This window comes from Pristis pectinata, chromosome 1, assembly GCF_009764475.1.
Source record: "Pristis pectinata isolate sPriPec2 chromosome 1, sPriPec2.1.pri, whole genome shotgun sequence".
Classification (NCBI taxonomy): domain Eukaryota; kingdom Metazoa; phylum Chordata; class Chondrichthyes; order Rhinopristiformes; family Pristidae; genus Pristis; species Pristis pectinata.
Window position 1 is genome coordinate 37700151 of NC_067405.1, and position 19839 is coordinate 37719989.

General features: G+C 37.7%; 1 protein-coding gene across 1 annotated transcript in view; it reads right to left on the reverse strand.

The window, feature by feature from the left end:
* tank (TRAF family member-associated NFKB activator) overlaps positions 1-19839 on the reverse strand; it is a 64379-nt gene that overhangs the window by 10938 nt on the left and 33602 nt on the right. Inside the window, exons 8-9 of the mRNA XM_052028103.1 lie at positions 14442-14939; positions 14387-14406 (exon numbers count right to left, since the gene is read on the reverse strand). Of these exons, the coding sequence (XP_051884063.1) occupies positions 14387-14406; positions 14442-14939 (518 nt within the window). The remainder of the gene's footprint in view (positions 1-14386; positions 14407-14441; positions 14940-19839) is intronic.

Below are 19839 nucleotides of genomic sequence, written 5' to 3' on the forward strand. Positions count from 1 at the left end.
TTTTCTTTAAAGAATGCATCATCACCTCACACTAAATACAAAATTTAAAACATTTTTAAAGTTATTTTCCTCCTACTCATTTCATATGCCCTAATAGTTTCTTTTGATCTTCTATTGTATCTTAACCCCTATTGAGGTATTATACCATATAAAATTTTACCACTTCTTCTGCACTATCCATTGCTATTGATACACAGTGAACCAAAGGTGCCCCTGAACTGAACCCTGCAATCCTCTTTCTGCTACTAAATCTGCTAATAATGTGTACTCTACCTTTCCCCTTCTATGTAGATTTTAATCCAGTTTTTAAACATCCCTCCAGTTCCATCTGATTTAATAATATCTAGATCTTGTCTATAGCTTGCTCAAAACCCATATACACTGATACTCTCCCAATTGTTATATTTGCTATCTCCTCATTTAGCTGGATATATGACAATTTCATTCTTAACTAAAAGTTTCCCCAATTGCAGGCATCAACATAACCAGCACTCGATTTCCCAGATTAGTTTTCTTTCCTTTTTTTAAAAATATATACAAAAAAAATGGTGCTGCACTCCCTGCTTTCAGAATTCCAACACACATCCTAGTGCAATAGAATTTTAAATCATTACTATCAACGACCCTTCAATTTCCTTCTTCCCCCACCCTGGTATTTTGTCTACTCTGCTTAACTAAATTTTTCTTGCATATTTTACAATTTTTATTCATTGAGCATTTGACAACTTGAAGATTCACCTTTGACCAAAATCTGGTACTCCAAATTTAATTTTACTAGATCTCTGGAGCTCCTCTTTCCCATGGTCAAATCACTTAGAAATCCAAGATCATATGGCAGCAAATTTATTCCTCCTAAATTCAATATTCCCACAATACCAAAACTGAAAATCCTGCTCCTCTTATCATTAAACTCCAAGAATTCAATGCTTCAAAACCTTAGGTTGCCCCTTCCTACTGCCAACTGTCAGAATCTCCACGTTAGTCCTAATGAACTGCAAAAAAGATCCTCTAAATGTTACCTCATTTCAAAATTCTCCAGTGGATAACACTGAGCTATTTTCTGTATTATTCTGCCTACTTCCACATCAATGACATTATTAATTATAGGGTTAATAATGCATTATATGTTACACAGCATAACAACCCTGTTATTACACAGGATCATAATTACTCAGTTCAATATATACAATATCTTCAAAGATACACATTATAGGATTTCTCATGCAACTACTCATAAAACAAATTATTTAAGTAAATAGAAATCCATTACTTGATGCTATGTTGACTAGTCAGGTGCCAAGATAAAGCTGTTTTAAGAGCACTATGTAATTGATAAAGTTCAGAGAGCTTCAGTGAATTAAAATTTAATTATCATTTGATGTTAAATTGTAGTTTAATTAAAATGCCATTCATAATTTTATGATGATATTAAATAATGCACTCTTTTCTAATCATGATGCAAGGCATAATCAAGTTTTTTTTTGTTAAAATGAAACTAAAATTATAAAAAGGTCTCACTGCTGTTCATTAATCACTGGGTGGGGTTGAAGATTTTTTTGGCACATACAGGGTAGTCAGGTGGTGTGTATGCTTCACCAACCCTAGTTGGGCAGGTGGCCCAATTGATTTGTCTGATCAGCCCCTATTTAAATGCAGAAAGTGAGCTGCCAGTGCTAATCCTGCTGTTTACAGACAGTTCACTGTTTGAGGCACCAGGAAATATGGGAGTGCAGTGATTCTAGTGAGCCTGTAGCAGCACCTGGAAAAAGAGATAGCTAAAGCAATGTTCAAGAGTGGGGGGAAATTGGGACAATTAGACTGCAGTGACAGAGAGAAAAAAATAACCAAAAGCAAAGCAGTAGCAAAGAGGAGCACATCTAAGATTTAAATGCTGCAAAAATAATTAAAGGCAATATCTGAAAGACTTGCTTCCGGCTATATTTCAATGCCACTTATGATGCTTTTTAGTCACAGAGCAAAGGGCACTGCAACAAGCTGACTTCCAAGCAGAATATCTCACTGAAGATATTGGGTCTCAACAGTGCATAAGAGGATCTAAATAATGAAACACAAGTGTTAAGTTTCAGGTGGGAGCCTAATCTGCCAAAATCAAGGCCCACACAATGACGAGCATTTGGCACAAGTCGACAATATTTTATCAGTTGCAATTTTCGTCCCAATATCACTCAGTTAATGGTGAGAATCAGGGTTGTAGGAAAACTGAAATCACTCTTTGCAAATTCAGAACTTAATGGCTGAGATTTTGCAGTAGTAATGACTGTGAAACTAGTAGAGTTCATTGTCATTACTCTGGGCAACTGACAGCAACTTCAAGATTTTCACACACATACAACTTAATATAGAAATTCCAAGCTTCTGTCAGTTATTCAGCAAAAGTTCATAGGCTGCTTTGTTGGCTGCCTTCTCCAGCACAATTGACCCAGAGTTATTTGAAATGATGTGAATTTATGCTCATTACAAATGACTGCCACTGTAAAATAGCTTAGATGTATGAGCTTCAAATGTTTTTAAATAGCAAACAAAGCCATAATGAATAAAGACACTAACTTCATACACATATTGTAATTCCTGCATGAATATTTCAAAATGTGATTTTAATATATATAGTTTGTAAATGCTTACTCATGGTATTTCAGCAACAACTTTAATCAAATGTGTGCTCTACAATATTTAACTCGATATTTTAAAAATTAAAGAATGCTTTCTGGTTTTCTGTCAGTGAGAATTCATTAATAGGATTTAATGTTCAATCAGTTGATGAAATCACAGCTGCTGGCTATCAGGATCTAAATGAACTGATGACTAAGAGCTGCAGGTGTCAGAAAAAAGGAACATCACTCCACAGAGAAAGCTAATTTTGCCAATGAGTGGGAAGCACCATCATTTTACCACTGACCACAAATGCTGGTTCATATCTTAAGTCTTAAAGTGCCTGCGATACTTGAAACATAATATGAAATGTCTGGAAAAGGTGACTTAAATCTCCAGGTATTTGCCAAAATTGGTTCCATTTCATATCGTTTTTCTCATTATATCTCCTCCATGTCTAATTCTCTTCTCTTCCATCCTTTCTTTCAGAGAGATGGTGGAATGTGATGCTTAAAAGAAGCTACCTAAAGCCACAGGCTACATTGTCCAGTTGTTTGCAGAGAAAACAGGTGATCATCCCCATGTTTTTATGCAAAGTAGAAATCCATGGCAGTGATCGTAACACGTTTAGTTCAATTTCATGGTTCTATTCCAAGTCTGCATTCTTTAAATTGATGCATTTACAGAGACAGAGGAGTTATTATGGTGTTAAAAGCCAGGATTTGTTAAGTACTGTGGTATGGGAGCTGGCATAGCTTGGCAGCAATAAGAAGCTGGATCAAAGCTGAGAAACAATGGGGTAAGGTGGTGTAATGCATGACATTAACATTATGGTATCAGCAGTCAAAATTATTGGGAGAAATTATCCACTGACTCTTGACAGTCAATACCTCTACCATTTTTGAATCAGCCACCATCAATATTCCAGGGATCATGATTAATCAGAAACTATACTGCACTAGAGACACGAATAATGGAACTACATGATAAGGCCTAAGATTGGATATCCCATAGTGAGCAACTCAGTTCCTGACTCACCAAAGCCATTCCACCATCTTGCATGATAAAAATCAAGAGTGCTATTAAATACTTGCCATTTCTCCATCAACACTCATGAAGCGTGATACCATCCAGGACAAAGCAGGCAACTCGATTGGCACTCCAGCCACTAACATAAATGTTCACTCCCTCAGCCACTGCTGCACTGTGGCTACAGTATGTACTGTCCACAAATTGCACTCCAGACATCCTCTAAAGGTCGTTCTGACACCAGTTCCCAAACCATCAGCCTCCTCCACTATAAAGGAGGAGGGCAGCAGGCACATGGGGACACCACCATGTTCACATTCTGTTTGTTGCCCACTACCCTTACTTGAAAACAGCCACCATTCCTTCATCGTTGTTGGGTCTAGATCCAGGAATATTGTAACCAATAACATTGACAGCCAATAACAATAGCACCAAGTTGGCAGCTCACCAGTACAGTTTCAAGGTCAATTATAGATGGGATAATAAACGCTGATGTCAGCAACACTTGCTTCCCATAAATGAATTAAAATAATTCCTTTCTGTACTTCAACTATTTTCACAATAAGTAGATAAAATTGGTAAGTTCAGTCATGTGAAAAAGTGTCATACATAGCAGATATTTTACATTTTTATTTTAATAGTTATTTATCCATTTATATTTTTTGCCATTTTCTATAAGGTTGAGGTGATCAGTGCCAAAACATGTTGTTGATTTGAAAATCTCCCAAAATAACTTTGCATCTTGCCAATAGGAACATGCAGGATTAGAAGGGCAAAATGTATTTAATAATCAGAAATGTACAATATTAGGACTAAAATTGCAAATTTGATTGCATAATAGATTGTTGAATTATTATGCAATATCAAAAAACTGAAATATACCTCATAAGATTAGAAGCTTGCATTATAAGGAGAGATTGGATAAGCTGGAACCGTTTTCCATGGAGTGAAGGAGGCAGAGAGGTGACATGAAAGAGGTATGCAAAATTATGAGAGGCATAGATAGATAGCCAGTGTCTGTTTCCTGTGCTAGGGATGTCTAAAATTAGGGGGGATAGGTTTAAGGTGAGAGGGAGGAGGTTTAAAGAGGATCTGAGGGGTGAATTTACTACACAATGTGTAGTTAGTATTTGGAATGAGCTGCCAAAGGTGGTGCTGGTGGGAGAAAAGTAATAACATTTAAGAGGCATTTGGACAAGTATTTGAAGAGTAAGGCATAGATGAATTTGGAATTAATGCAGGTAACTGGAATTTGTATAAAGCCATGATAGTTGGCATAGATGTGGTGGGCCAAAGGGCCTATTTCTATGTTGTAGACCTATCACTTGATACTGCATATTAAAATTTTATTAACAGCAAATGATCACGCATTTTCTGAACATATGTTTAATTTTTACTTCAAAGTTAAATGTTGCAAAACCTGTCCAACGTAAAAAGAGCTGGAAGTAGAGAGTGGTGAAAAGGCTGAAACTTAGCCTTTCTGTCACATCTTGATTCTAACCCTTCCCTGGAGATTCTTTTACTCTTTATGAGAGGAAAAAATATTGAAAATCATAAAGCATCAGCTACACAGCCCAGGAGAGTATAGGAGTATATAAACTGGCATGTAAATATCAAGAAGTAACACTCAGCACAAGTAAAATAATCGAAAAATGGTGAAGAAAATTCCGATTGAGGTGATTCTGCACCTCCAAGTTCTAAACATAGGACAAGCCATATATAGATTTATACTTACTGGATAACATGTTATTTTGTCCTTAAAATAAATAACTCAATGACTGAATGCACAGAAGAGTTTAAGGTAAATGAAGAGCGGAGCAAAGAAACACCCTAATAGTTAAAGAACAATGTTTTCAATCTTAAAGACTTCAGTTTATAAAATAAACTTACTAATGTAGAACACCCTGAATTAGTTGAAATATAGCAAAGAAATTGAACTGATTCCCAATTATTCACAACAGAATATGATTTGCCTCAGGAATAGTTGAGAATTTTCCTGAAACAAAACAAAATGAAGGAATAAAACTGAATGTTTCCTAGTGCCTCATTCGAATGCTACTACCAGGAAAGGAACACACAACTACTGTGCACTAAAAAGAGGTAATTTCCACATAAAAATTAAGCTTATGATAAAAACAACTTACTTTATAAGAACCTGATCTTTCTGAAGAAATGCATTCAGTACACATCATTGGATACTACCAGGTTACAAACAAAACACAAGATGATGTCAAGAAATAGATGGTACCATACATGGTTCCTTAATTCAGCATTTGTTAACAGCAGGTTCTTTTTACATGAAAGATAACCATAAACTGCAAACCATACACTTAGTTAAAAGCTGTTAGTAGAGAATGAAAAACCCAAAATGGAAAACTGATTTTTACTTCATTCCATATCTGCCATATTCCCAGTAACTTAAAGCAGTAAATAAAGAAAGGAGAGGGGACAAATAATACCAAACTTAATATGTGGAGGATATTCTCCTATCCAACCGTCAAAATCAGATCATCATTTGTGTGGTACACCACATGACTGTTCTGAAATACTAACATTTGGAACATAATCGAATAATCCACAGACAGAGTATCGGACTCATGCCAAAGTCCTTAATTTTACTCTGGTATCCTTGCTGAAAGATGACAATATTCCAGAATGTATTCTTTTTCAAGTAGCCAACTAATACATTTTAAGTTGATTATTTTTTGATAAATGGCAAACAAATAAGTGCTTAAGCATTCAAAAAAAATTACATGGTATGGATGGTGTGATTAATGGGCAGCAAAACCAACATCCCTGACTTGTGGCACCAGATAAAGGTGAGAGGACGAGCATAGCTTGGAGTCTACAGCCTACAACTATTAGGCAAAATATACTCTGCTATCTATGCATATTTAATGAGTTTAAGCAGAGCATTTGGCCTTAACCAGCTGGAAGAGAGTTTATTTTGCTCTGCACGTGCACAATTGCCAAGGTACACAACTGTCCTGATGTATCTAGAGTTTCAACAAAAAGCTTCATTATTCCACTCACTGTAGTAGGAAACTCATTAAACTAATTTGGTGGCTAGCTTTCCTTAATTTGAAATAATATTCACAAAATAAATGTAAGTGGTTGTCTTGAATGACAAAAATCATTAATCATTAATCCTTAGTTATAAAAGAGCTCCAAATGTATGTTGTGTAAAACAGAGAGATGTTAAAAGGTAAATGTGATTTAAATTGCTTTTGATATCAAGAGCTGACTTACAGCCACACCTGCGAAACTGATCCTATCTTTATTTTTCAAGTGGAAATAATTAATATTCAAATAGCTATGAATTAATTAGTTTGCTAATCAAATAAATCTTCTTCAGCAAAAACAGAGAAGTATTGGGAAAGGGAGACCTCAGAAAGCCGTCAACAGAAAGTACTGCAAGCAAACTACAAACAAAGTGAAGATTTCTCAACCCAGTCACAAAGTACCTCAGCAGTTTATTCACCCACCCCACACACACCTCTACTTTTTTGCATCAAACCATAAACGATCTGTTACACTAATAAATAGTGCCAAATTGGACCCAGTTATATACAAGAAATTAAATGGAGACTGTCCGAATTCATTTTACATTAGGTTCTTCCAGCCAGGGGGGACCTTCCTTCCACCATCCAAATTAATTTTGACACAAGTCAGAGATAAAATGGGATTCAACTGGTCAGATGGAGAGGGCCATTCTCATCAGGTCCCAGCAGTGACAAGGCCTCACAGCAGTGACAACCCCAACCCCAACCCCAACATCAACATCCACCCCCCCCCCCCCCCCCCCAAAACAATCTGGAAAGCAGCCTCCTATCAAAGTTACAAACAGTTTTTAAGTTTTGAAATTTCTCTTATATCAAACTATTTAAAAACCATTAAAATTAAGTTTAAGTAATTAAAATCAAAAACAAAAAAAACTTCAATATTCTTAATTATTTCCAAGTTTAACTTAAATAAGAAACTTGCCTTCTTCTAAGGTACAAAATCCAAAGACCAAGAATCCCAAATGAAATCAATGGTGTCTCTATTCTAGAAAGTGATTCCAATTGCTGTGCCCCACTGCTGAACTCAGTGTGGAGTGCAGCATCCGTCATGCTAAGTCAGACTTCTACATGTGTTAATGTAAGCAGCCAAGTCTGAGACTTAAAAGTTTCTGCATCTGAAAGCAGTTGGCTCCAATTTGAACTGCCAACTCCAGCTCCGCAAGATCCCTCCACTATAAATGAGGGCTCATGGTTGGTCCCAATACACACACAAGTTATGCATCTACAGACAGTCTGCAAATAATTGCAGACATTTAAATGTTGGTCATCTTCTTGAATCTCTGGTACTCTATCAATTTTATACAACTTAGTTTGATAGTCCTCTATTAAACTATGGGTGAAGGGGGAGAGTGACATATGGGTGGAAGTTAAGAGTCATACTTATTGGTGTCATGATTAGAATCAAATAAAGGTCAGATGGAGAAGGGATGCTAAGTTTTCTTCTCTAAAGACATGTCATGTAACCAGTTGAGTTTGAGCAAAAGTCTTGATATCTATGTCCAAGTTTATTATCAGCACTTTTTAAAAATATTTCCAGGCACTTTTTTTAAACTATTCATTGTTGGTTTTAATTTGCCCTGGAATCACTGCGTTTTTCCCCCAAGTGGGGGAAAAAAATCCACAATTTCAAACTTGACAAATAGGGTCACATCATCCAACCTGAAGCAGATTTAAGTGGATAATGCAACCCAATATTTCCATTTCATATTATTAATCAGCTGGTTAGTTGTACAGAGCAATGGCATGTGGAATTTAATCCCAATAAATCAGAGCTGATACATTTTGGGAGATCGCGTAAGAGCAGAACATACAAAATCAATGTTAGAACCCTAGGGAAGCACTGAGGAACAGATGGATCTCAGTGTACAAATTCATAGATCCATTAAGGTGGCAGCACAGGTTGATAAGGTGGTGAAGAAAGCCTTCTTTAGCCGGGATATAGAATATAAGAGCAAGAAGGGCATGGAACAACTTTTTAAAAACATTGGTTAGGCGAAAGCTTGGATACTATGTGCAGTTCTGGTTGCCACACCATAGGAAGGATGTGACTGTACTGGAGAGGGTGCAGATGTGATTTACCAGGATGCTGCTGGGCAGAATGCCTCAGTTACAAGGAAAGACTGGATAGGCTGGGTTTGTTTTTATTAGAGCAGAGGAGGCTGCTGGTGGGGGGGGGGGGGGGCATGATAAAGATCTACAATTTATGAAGCATATAGGTGAGATAGTAAGAAATGTTTACCCCTAACAGAGACTTCTCAGGGCATAGGTTAAGATGAGAGTAATAAGGTTAGAGGATCTCCCACCCCCTCACAGGTGGTTGCAAACCTGAAATGCACTGTCTGAGAAGGTGGAGGAAGCAAGTTCTCTTACAACATTTCAAAAGTACCTGGAAAAGCATGTGAATTGACAAGGCATAGAAGACTACTGATTAATTGCTGGTAAATGGGATTAGTATAATTGGGTACTTGATGTTTGACATACACATACTGGGCCAAATAGCCTATTAGTGATTCTGACTAATGATATCACAGACTCTAGATCTTCCCTGTTGTCTTCAAGTATTTCTTCCAGTACCGCCAGTCTTCTTTCACTTGGATCCCCAGTGATGAAACCAAGTAGTTATTGCATTGCAACATTCCTATCTGGACCCTTTGAGAAAGATCAAAGAATCCAAGGGGAATTTCATAATCCCAATTTTCCTCCAAATGAACAAAATGCATTTGCTTCATTTGCTGATGAAAAGATAGACAGTTGCAACGGATTCAATGTCCAGTTAAGCAAGTGATTGCTTTTGTCACCATGGAAATATCTAGATACTCAGCTACAAGTCTTCTCAAACTAAACTGTCAAATTGAAATTCCACATTAACAACCAGCAAAGCAGGTAGGGCTCAGTGCTTTACTGCTCAGTTACAAAACATGAGAAAGGAAGATCCATTTTCTGTAAAGGAAATTCAGTGAGTGATTAGAAAGTACCTATAAGGCAAAATGGTTTCCATTTACAGCTCCTGATTGATAATCAGATACATAATAAAGTTGTATCATACAGTCACGCTGATGATAAGCTATCATACCATGAATGAAAAGGATAACTTTCCAAAATGCGTACCTCACCGAGCCAGTCGTCTGCGAATCTTTACCTATAACCAATGTACTTACTCAATTCTTTCATATCAAGAAAAAGGATAAATCATATTGATTCATGAATCTGAAGCATTAACTGTTCTATGGTTTACAGTTTAATGGAATGACAGAAAGAGTATTATTTTTCTTTGAAAGACCAGTAGGATAAGTGCAAAGTAATTTTACTTGCTGATTAACATTGCAATATACCTATTGGTGAAAAGAATGCTTTCAGGTCATATAGACATTGCTCAGGAGCTAGCAAAATACATCAAGACTTGGGTGAACACAGTCAGCTAAATTTTATTGTAGCAAGGCATCAAAGAACGTCCATCATTAATTAGACTTGGCCAAGTACTCTTCTGCTAAATTTCTGAAAATGCAAATGAGAATATTGTTAGTGAGCCTTAACAGGGCAATTGGAACCTGACTGAGTAGTACAAATACAGTACATTTATTTAATTCAAATGAATGACTCAGAGTCATAGCATGGAAACAGGCCCTTTCAGCCCAATTGGTCCATGCCTACTATGCTACCACAGTGAACTAATCCCATCTACTTGCATTTGGCCCATAGTCCTCTAAACCTCTCCTATCCATGTACTTATCTAGATGACTTTTAAATGTTGCTAATGTGCCTGCCTAAACCACTAGTTCTGGCAGCTCATTCCCAAATATGCACCACCCTTTGCGTGAAGAAGTTGACCCCACATGTCCCTTTTAAATCTCTGGCCTCTGATCTTAAACCTATGCCCATCTTGATTTAGCACCCCCTCCCTGGGAAAATTACTATTGTTACAGATTAAGTTACTATTGGTGAATGTCCCTTTAAGACATTGCACAGTAGTGTGTGTGTGTGTGTGTGTGTGGCGTGATGACAACAACAGGAGATAAGGATGTGATGACATTTTGGAGCAGTCGGAGGTCAGTTGGAGGAGAGAGAGAGAGAGCGAGAGAGCGAGAGAGCGAGAGAGAGAGAGAGAGAGAGAGAGAGAGAGAGACACCTGCCTGCTGGTCTCTGTAATCGATGGATGAAAAACAATGACTGTGTCTGTTACTACGATCCACGTATGGATTTTTGGAGTAATCCGGTGGAGTCCACTTTGTCGTTAACCTGTAGAAGGAAACAGGTATTTGTGTGGGACGGGCCACGTCTCGGATGCCTTTCGGGGTGGCAGATACTTCGGAACAAAGGAATGGAGATCATCAGTGATTGAGGTGTCATATGAGTTCCATCGTGGAATATTTGGATTCATAATTACTCTCTATTTTCTCTCTACATTTCCTCTTCAGTCAACGGTGGCTTTGCAGAAGCCTTTGCTCACGTTTCACCTTACGGCTTGCTGAACTGAACTTGAGAACTATTCCTGGACTTGGAGTTTGGGAATTTGCCACACACACACGTCGAGTTTAGTTTTTGGGGTTAATGTTTAAGATCTAACATTTTTACTTCTAACATTCTAACTTTTTTTTACTTTTATTTTCTTATTATCATAAGTAGTTATTATAAAATAGTTTTTAAACACTTATACATGACTCGGTGTGTTTTCTTTTGTTGCTGGTACATGACACTATGTGCTTTCACCCTGTCTACGCCCCTCATGATCTTATATACATTTATCATGGTCACCCCTCAATATCATATGTTCAGGGAATAAAATCCTAGTCTATGCAACCTCTCCTTGTAACTCGGGCCCCCAAGTCCAGACAACAGCCTGGTACATCTTTCTGGTGCTCTTTCTAGTTTAATAACATCTTTCCCTGAACAGGGTGACCAAAACCTGTACACAATACTCCAAGGTGTGGCCTCACCGACATCTTATGTAACTGCAACTCCTATACTCAGTGTCCTGGCTGATGAAGAACAGCGTGTCAAATGCCTTCTTCACCACCCTATCAACCTGCGACACTGCTTTCAGCGAACTATGCACTTGCATTGCAAGGTCCACCTGTTCCATAAAAATCCCCAGGGCCCTGCCATTCATTGTACAAGTACCTACCCTAGTTAGATCCTCCCAAAATGCAATACCTCACATTCATCTGGATTGAAAGCCACTTGCTAGTCCTCAGCCCACATACCCAGCTGATCTAGATCCATGTAATTTTTCATAACATTCTACACTAAACTACAACACCACCTATTTTAGTATCATCCCACAAACTTACTAATCATGCCTTGTACATTCACATCCAAATCGTTCATATAAATTACAAACAACAAAGGTCCCCAGCACTGACCCCTGTGGCACACCACTAGACACAGCCTCCAGTCCGATAAACAACAGTGAACCATCACCCTCTGCTTCCTACCACTGAGCCAATTATGAATCCAATCTGCTACCTCCTCCTGGATCCCATGCGATCTAATCTTCCAGACTAGCCTGCCATGAGGGACCTTGTCCAAAGGCCTTGCTAATGTCCATATACACAACATCCAGTGCCCTACCCTCATCTACCCTCTTGGTACCTCCTCAAAGAACTCCAAGAGATTTGTCAGAACACGACTTCCCATGCACAAAGCTGTGCTGATTGTTCTGAATCAGACCCCGTCATCTCCAAATGTTGGTAGATTCTGTCCCTCAGAATCCCCTCCAGCAATTTACCCCACCACCGATGTCATACTCACTGGCCTGTAGTTTCCTGGCTTGCTTTGCTACCCTTTTTAAACAATGGTACCATATTAGCCACTCTCCAGTCCTCTGGAATCTCTGCTGTGGCCAGAGATTAAGCAAAATCTCTGCAAAGGGCCTCTGCAATTTCTTCCCTAGCTTCCCACAAGGTCCGATAACACACCAGGTCAGGTCCTGGGGATTTATTCCACTTTAATACACTTTAAGGCCTCCAATATTCCTCCCTGCTAATTCGTATGTGATGCAAAACAATCCAACTCATTCCCCCATTTCCCTAGCTTTCATTGTTTTCTCCACAGTAAAAGCTGAAGAGAAATACACATTAAAAATCTCACCCATTTGCTTGGTTCCTCACACAGACGGCCAGGCTGATCTTTGAGGGGACCTAGTCTCTCACTAGCCACTCTTTTACTCTTAGTATACCTATTACAACCTCTTGCGATATTCTCTCACCTTGCCTGCAGGTTTCTCTCATATCATCTTTTTGCCCTTCTAACTTCCCTCTTAATGCCTCCGAACACTTCTTGTAGTCATCAAGGGAGTCACTGGTTCCCAATTGTTATGCATAGTGTATGCCACCGTCTTTTTCTTAACCAGAACCTCAATATCTCTCATCAACCAGGTTCTCTAAACCTGCCAACCTTGCCTTCACCCTAACAGGAACAACATGTAGCTCCTGAACTCTTGACATCACATGTTTAAAAGGCTTCCCACTTGGCAGATGCTCCTTTCCCTGCAAACAATGTCGCCCAATCAACCACTGCAAGCTCCCGCCTAATGGCTCCAAAATTTGCTCTCCCCCAGTTCAAGACCTTAATCTGTGAACCAGTCGTATCCTTCACTGTAACTATATTAAAACTAATTGAATTATGAGCACTGGACCCAAAGTGCTTACCAACAGACATTTCCACCACTTGCCCTACCTCATTCCCAAGGAGGAGGTCCAGTGTTGCACCCTCTCTAGTAGTTCCCTCTATATATTGATAAAGGAAGAATTCTTGGACACATTTCATAAATTCCAGTCCATCCAAGCCTTTCACACTGTGGTTGGCCCGGTCAATATTAGGGAAGTTAAAATCTCCCACTAATACTACCCTATAATGTTTACAACAAGCTGCAATCTCTCTACACATCTGCTCCTCCAATTCCCACCGACTACTGAGGGTGGGGTGGGGGGGCCTATAATACGATCCCATCAGAATGACCCTCCCCTTCTTGTTTCTAAGTTCTACCCATATGGCCTCACTGGATGAACCCCCAAGAATATCCTCTCTAATGACCTTTGTTACGTTCTGCTATCAAGAAGGCAACTCCCCCTCTTCTCTTACCTGCACCTGTCACAACCTGAAGCATCTGTATTCTGGAATAAATAAAGTCAGAAACAAATACTAGCAGAAAGCCTAGTAGAAATTCAATGTTAAATCACAAAAGATAAGAAACAAAAAGATAGACTAGATTGAAAGAGGAGGAATCAACGTTTTTATGTAAGATGTTAAAACCTCTAATTGTTGAAATAAGGCTTCCACATATGTTCATGTTCAGTACAAAAAGGAATTGATTGGCAGTAGGAATTGTCACATCATAAATGTTATTAAATGTGGTCAAATAATGAGACTGAAATTTGTATAAAATGTGTGCTCATCATTAAGATACAGCAAATTTAAGATATTTAAAGTCAACGATAATGGAATGAGCAAAAACTTTGTGAAGTTAACATAGATGCAAATGAGACAAATAGTTGGGATATTAGCATTTAATCAAATATTTGCTCTTAGCCTGTGCTTGTCATACTGCTTAAGCACAACTAAACATTAGCTTCTATTATTTTGACTCTAAAATCTGACCCGATTCTAATATGAACGTAACACTGAGTAAACAAGAATGCAATGGGAATAAACTATTTATAATGCTGGTTTTGGAATTTTTGACTTACCTGCTGTGGTCCTCTTATCTCTGTTGACGGAAAGCTTAAGATTAGATTCTTCAACGTTTAGGAAAGGATTTGGAAGGTTTATGAACTGAAGGGCTTGAAGGACTTCTAAATGGGGTTCTGTCAACTGTGGAAATATTAATGTTTGCACATTTCCCTTGTTCACCACAGAAAAGGTTGGCAGATGCTTCATTAGTTGGTCCCACATTACAAATTTCAAATGAAGTCCATTCTTGTTTATTGCATTTTTCATTCAAGTCCTGGATATTATCATTCAGCAGCACCTCTTCAACTTTACAAGTAGGGACTCCAATAGGAAGTTTTAGTCTTGGTTTTTCTGGTGCACTGTTTAGGAAATCATAATCATTATCTGAAGGTGGAAATTTGATATCTAAATCAGACAATGACTCAACAACACGAAGTTGCTCCTGTTGAACTCTGTGGCCTTGTGATGCAACAAAGTCCTTTGATAGACTTCCCTCCTTCACAGTAGCTTTTGTTATATGTTCTTGCTCTCCTTCATCTGTGCACTGTATAGGCATTGAGAAAGGCATATCTAAAATTGAAAAACCAAGCAAAAACAGCATGTTATTATTGGTATCAGATTAATACAAGAACAGAATAAAGAGAAGCTGAACTAGGCCAACCCAGGCTCTCTCGTGCCTACTATGCACTCACTCTGATCATGGCTGATCTTTTATCTCACACCACGAGTGCTATATCCCTTGATCTTCATATATTTAGAAATTAATGTGGAAAAATTTGCAGGAATGCAACCCTTGTCAAAAGGACAATGTTCAAACCATTTGTGTTGTCACAACCACTCTGAAAATTTTCACAACTCCCACCCATCATTTATCATAAATATAGGGAGTATATTTGGTCCCATCATCTTCATACATTAATAAAAGAATACCTGCATTGAGTTCCCTTAGCAACATCAAAATAGTTGGTCATTACAAGCTGTGGTGGTGGGAAGATGTGCTGTGTAAATGCTGAGTCATTAAGTTTGTTTCCCAAAGAGTTATTATTTCCAAAAATTCATGGGAATAAAATAGCTTTCACTCTACTTTTTTCCCCCAAATTGCATTGCAGTTCCAGCACACCAACAGCTGGAAAGGACAAACTGATACCTTACAAGGTAGCTGGTAACTTAGCATAACATAAGCACCTGAATGAGCAGTAGGCTGTTTTTGCCCTCAAGACTACTCTGATATTCAATACGACTTTGGCTGATTTGCATATAATATCAACACCACGTTCCCAGCTACCCACAGTAACCTTTCACCCAATTATCAAGAATCCATCAACTTCTGAGTCCATTCATTTTCTGAACATAAATGGAACAAGTCTAGTCTCTTCAACATTTATTCATAAGATAACTTGCTCATTCCAAGTATCAGGTCCAGTAAACTTCTTGGACTGCTCCTTAATCTAGCAATACTGCAGACACTACTCTGGATTTCATCCCACTCATTGCCATGTATAACAGACTAAAATCTTTGTACTTTATATTCAATTCCCCTAGAGCAATAAACGACAACATTCTGTTAGCTTTCCTAATTACTTGCTCTACTTACACAGTAGTCTTTTCCACATTATGCACAAGGACACACAAATCCCTCTGCATTTCAGAGCTCTGCAAACTCTCATCATTTCGATAATATGTTTCTTCATCTCTTTCTGTCAAAATGGACAATTTCGCATCTTCTTTGCCTACTCATTTAACCTATCTATAATTTTTTGTAGCCCCCTTATGTCCTCTTAAGGTGCTTTCCAACATATTCTGTGTCATCAGCAAATTTAGCAACCATGCCTTTGGTGCTTTCATCCAAGTCATCTATATAAATTGTACAATGTTGAAGCTCCAGTGACTGATCCCTGTAATATACCATTCACTTCATCTTGCCGGAAAAACACACTGATGCCTACTCCATTTCCAGTTAGCCAGTCAATCTTCTATATGCTACATCCTACATGATGAGCTTTTATTTCTGAGATAAATTGTGTTGTGGCACTTAATCAGGTTGCCTTCTAGAAAGCCAAGTAGAGTCCACCCACGGGTTCCCTTCATTCACAGCACATTCCTTCTTTAAAGACATGTGGTTGGTCAAACATGATTTCCCTTCAAACAAAACAATGTTGACTTGACCCGACTACTTTGAGTTTTTCTTAGAGCCCTACTATAAGGTCTTTAATCATAGGTTTTTGCAATTTCCCTATCACAGATGTTATATCTACTAGCTAAAGAAGTTACAAAGCTATTTCCAATCTAATGGAATTTTACTTAAATCTATGGAGTATTGGAAAAGTAAAACCAATGTGATAACTATCTCACCAGCTACTTCTTTTAAGTCACCAGGATGAAATCCTTCAGGGCAGAGAGACATATCAGCCCTCAGCTCCAACAATTTGCTGAGTAATTTACTTGAGTTCCTTCCTCCCTTCCAATTTTAAATTCACATTTTTTTCCCTGGGATTTTTACCTGGAACATCTTAAGGGAAGACTGATGTAAATGTCTGTTTAATTCATCTTCCATCTCATTGCTTTCTATTATTAATTCCCCAAACTCCCTTTCTGTTACATGTTTAGGGAATTTTGGTAACTTTCTCATAAAAATCCAAGAAAACTCGTAATGTTTTGAACTTTCTGATAAGCTTTATCACATACTCTGTTTATTCCTTTATTAATAGTTTAGTCCTCCTTTGCTGCAAGACCAAACAAGAAATGTGGATTGTTTAGACATATCTACATATTAAGCAAAAAAATTGAAGCCATACATTTGAGATCATTTATCAAATAACCTTTTTTGAGAGTTTCTTTAATTATTATTGGCATCAAGAAAAATCTTGATGTTTGGGAATTATGAATTGAGAGAGGAAAGATTACTATGGTGGAAGTGAGAAGGATTTTAGATCCATAAGGACATTTCTAGCAGCACTTTAACATCATGAAAATGTTCAATAGATTAACTTAACTTGTATTTTCTCCCTTAAGATTTCATGTGTTGGAAATTCAAACCTAGAATGTTAAAAGTTTCTAATCATTAACACAGAAGCAGCAGCAGGCTTTGAGGGCTGATATAAATTAGAAAGATGAAAAGTATTACAGCATAGCAAAATCAATAAACAGTTATCTGAACTGAATTTTCTAACACTACCAGAAAATCTGCAAAATTTCCCTTTGAATTAATTTTGTCCATTGCTTCTATTGAAAAAAAAATCACTATGGTTCCAGAAATACTGTTAAAAAAAAACAAAAAATTAAGGGCGTCAGATAGCAAAGAGATTTTGTGTGGAGGGTGTTACAATGAAAAATTGCAGGTCTTCAGTTTTGTAGAAATATTATTTGATATCCTAAACAATTGGACGTACAATGCAAATGTGTACAGTACTCACTTATTACTTCTTTGTTGTAGTTATATTTACTGAGAGAGTTCTGTTTGTTTTTTGGTCAAGGCAGACAGATGCTTAAATTCTTGATAAATTCCCTGAAAAGCAAACTCATCCTCTCTCTGCAATGCAAGAATTGTACATCAAGAAAATGGCTCAATGTTAATTTTCACTCATAGCATCACTCAGTACCACACATACCACACAACCTTCCTTGGTAGAAATGAGGGAGAGTTTAGGCCTTAGATTGGCCATGACTATAATCAATGCTGGTACATGATCAGCTGACAGAAGGTGCGCTTGTAACAGTAGAAAACAGCCAATTTTTCTACATTTCTTGAACCTGTGATCATCTGTTGGAGACAGGCCACCAGGTGGTGATAAGAATCACATTTTGAATGAATGGCTTCTTACTTTGTGCAGGTATGAATTCTAACACCCCTCAGTATCATTTTCAGTTACAGATAAAATGACATTTATTGCAGTGTAACCTTTATATTTTGGAACTATGTATTAGTTTCATGGGAGAATATCACATTTTGGACTAATTCCTCAACACAGAAGTCGAATGTTTATAACCAGTTTATACTGCCAAGTTTGTGTCAATTTAATCTGGCATTTACAAAGATCCAGCACTAGATTGGCACTATAAATCCTGCTGAATTACTGCTCCAAACTTATACCAGCATGGCAAAGATAATCACCCATTCAGGGGTTGGTAACATGCCAGTAGGAATGCAGAGGTACTTCACTGAAGACCCTGGCAGGAATGCAAACTGCTTTGCTAATCTGGCATACTATGCACTTATCTATAACATATCTATTCTGCATTCAGTGAAGGTTATTGCCACTGGTTAATGTCTCAATAAAGTGACCTCCTCAAATATATTATACAAAATAAAAGAAATTCAATTTATTTTTTCTTTGATCTTCTCCCCTCTTCAATCGGAAGTACAATTGATAAGGTTTGAATAACTTGCCAAAAGATGTCTTTTTATTAACCTCTCTCATGTCAGTGGACTTCTCAAAGCGGGGAAATCATAACAAGGCAAATCCTATTCTCACTTTATACTCCTCAAATGTAAATTTGTTACGGACAGAGTTATGGGGCAAGAATTTAAGATGACTTCTCCCACTTTGAGCCAAGAGTACAGAAGGCTACCGTAATACAGTAATATCTGTAACATGAATTGAACTGCTCTGAACAAGGCACAATTAACTGCAGGTGCTAGAATCTGGAGCAAACAAATGAATTGCTGGAATAACTCAGTGGGTCAAGCACATTTGAAGGTAAAGGGATGATCAATGTTTCAGGTCAGACCCTATACCAGGACTGAAATGTTGACCATTCCTTTGCCTCCACAGATGCTGCTCGACCTGCTGAGTTATTCCAGCAGTTTATATTTTGGCTAAGAACATGCGATCTTCTGTTTGTAAATTAGGTGGAGACCTTATTCACTCATGACAGTTCAATGCTAAAGGTCATTGTTGTAGAGGATATTCATTTTAACTAAACTGTTCATTACATTTTGCTTAATTGTTAAGAAACGGTCACATAGAACTGATCATTTCTTGAGAGAATGGGGATTTGCAAAGACTGGAACTGTGGTGGGGAGTGGACCAGGAGAAAATATTTATTGCTCCCAAGCAGAGGAAGAACTTAACCTGAGTTCCAAAAGTCAAGGAGATGAAGAAAGTACAAAGAAAGGGGCTTGTTAAAGAAAGAAATACTCCAAATGGATGCACTGCAAGTCAGAACTGATTAATTCATTTCTGTCTGGGATGACTACAAAGAAATGGAAGATACATAGGCCAAGGATTTAAAAAAATTTAAGTACTGCAAACAAGAAAAAATTTTCAAGACCCAAAACACTAGTGGGCCTCTGGAAACACAGCATTGAAAATAGAAATACCTATAATAAGAAACAGAAAGAAATGCATAACTGCTGACTTTATGGGAATTTAAAAAAATCTTATCATAAATAAATGGCTATATATAACTTTAGCTAACAGAGTGAAAATGGAAGCCAGAAAGGCTTTGAAAGAACAAATGTGGTAGGGCA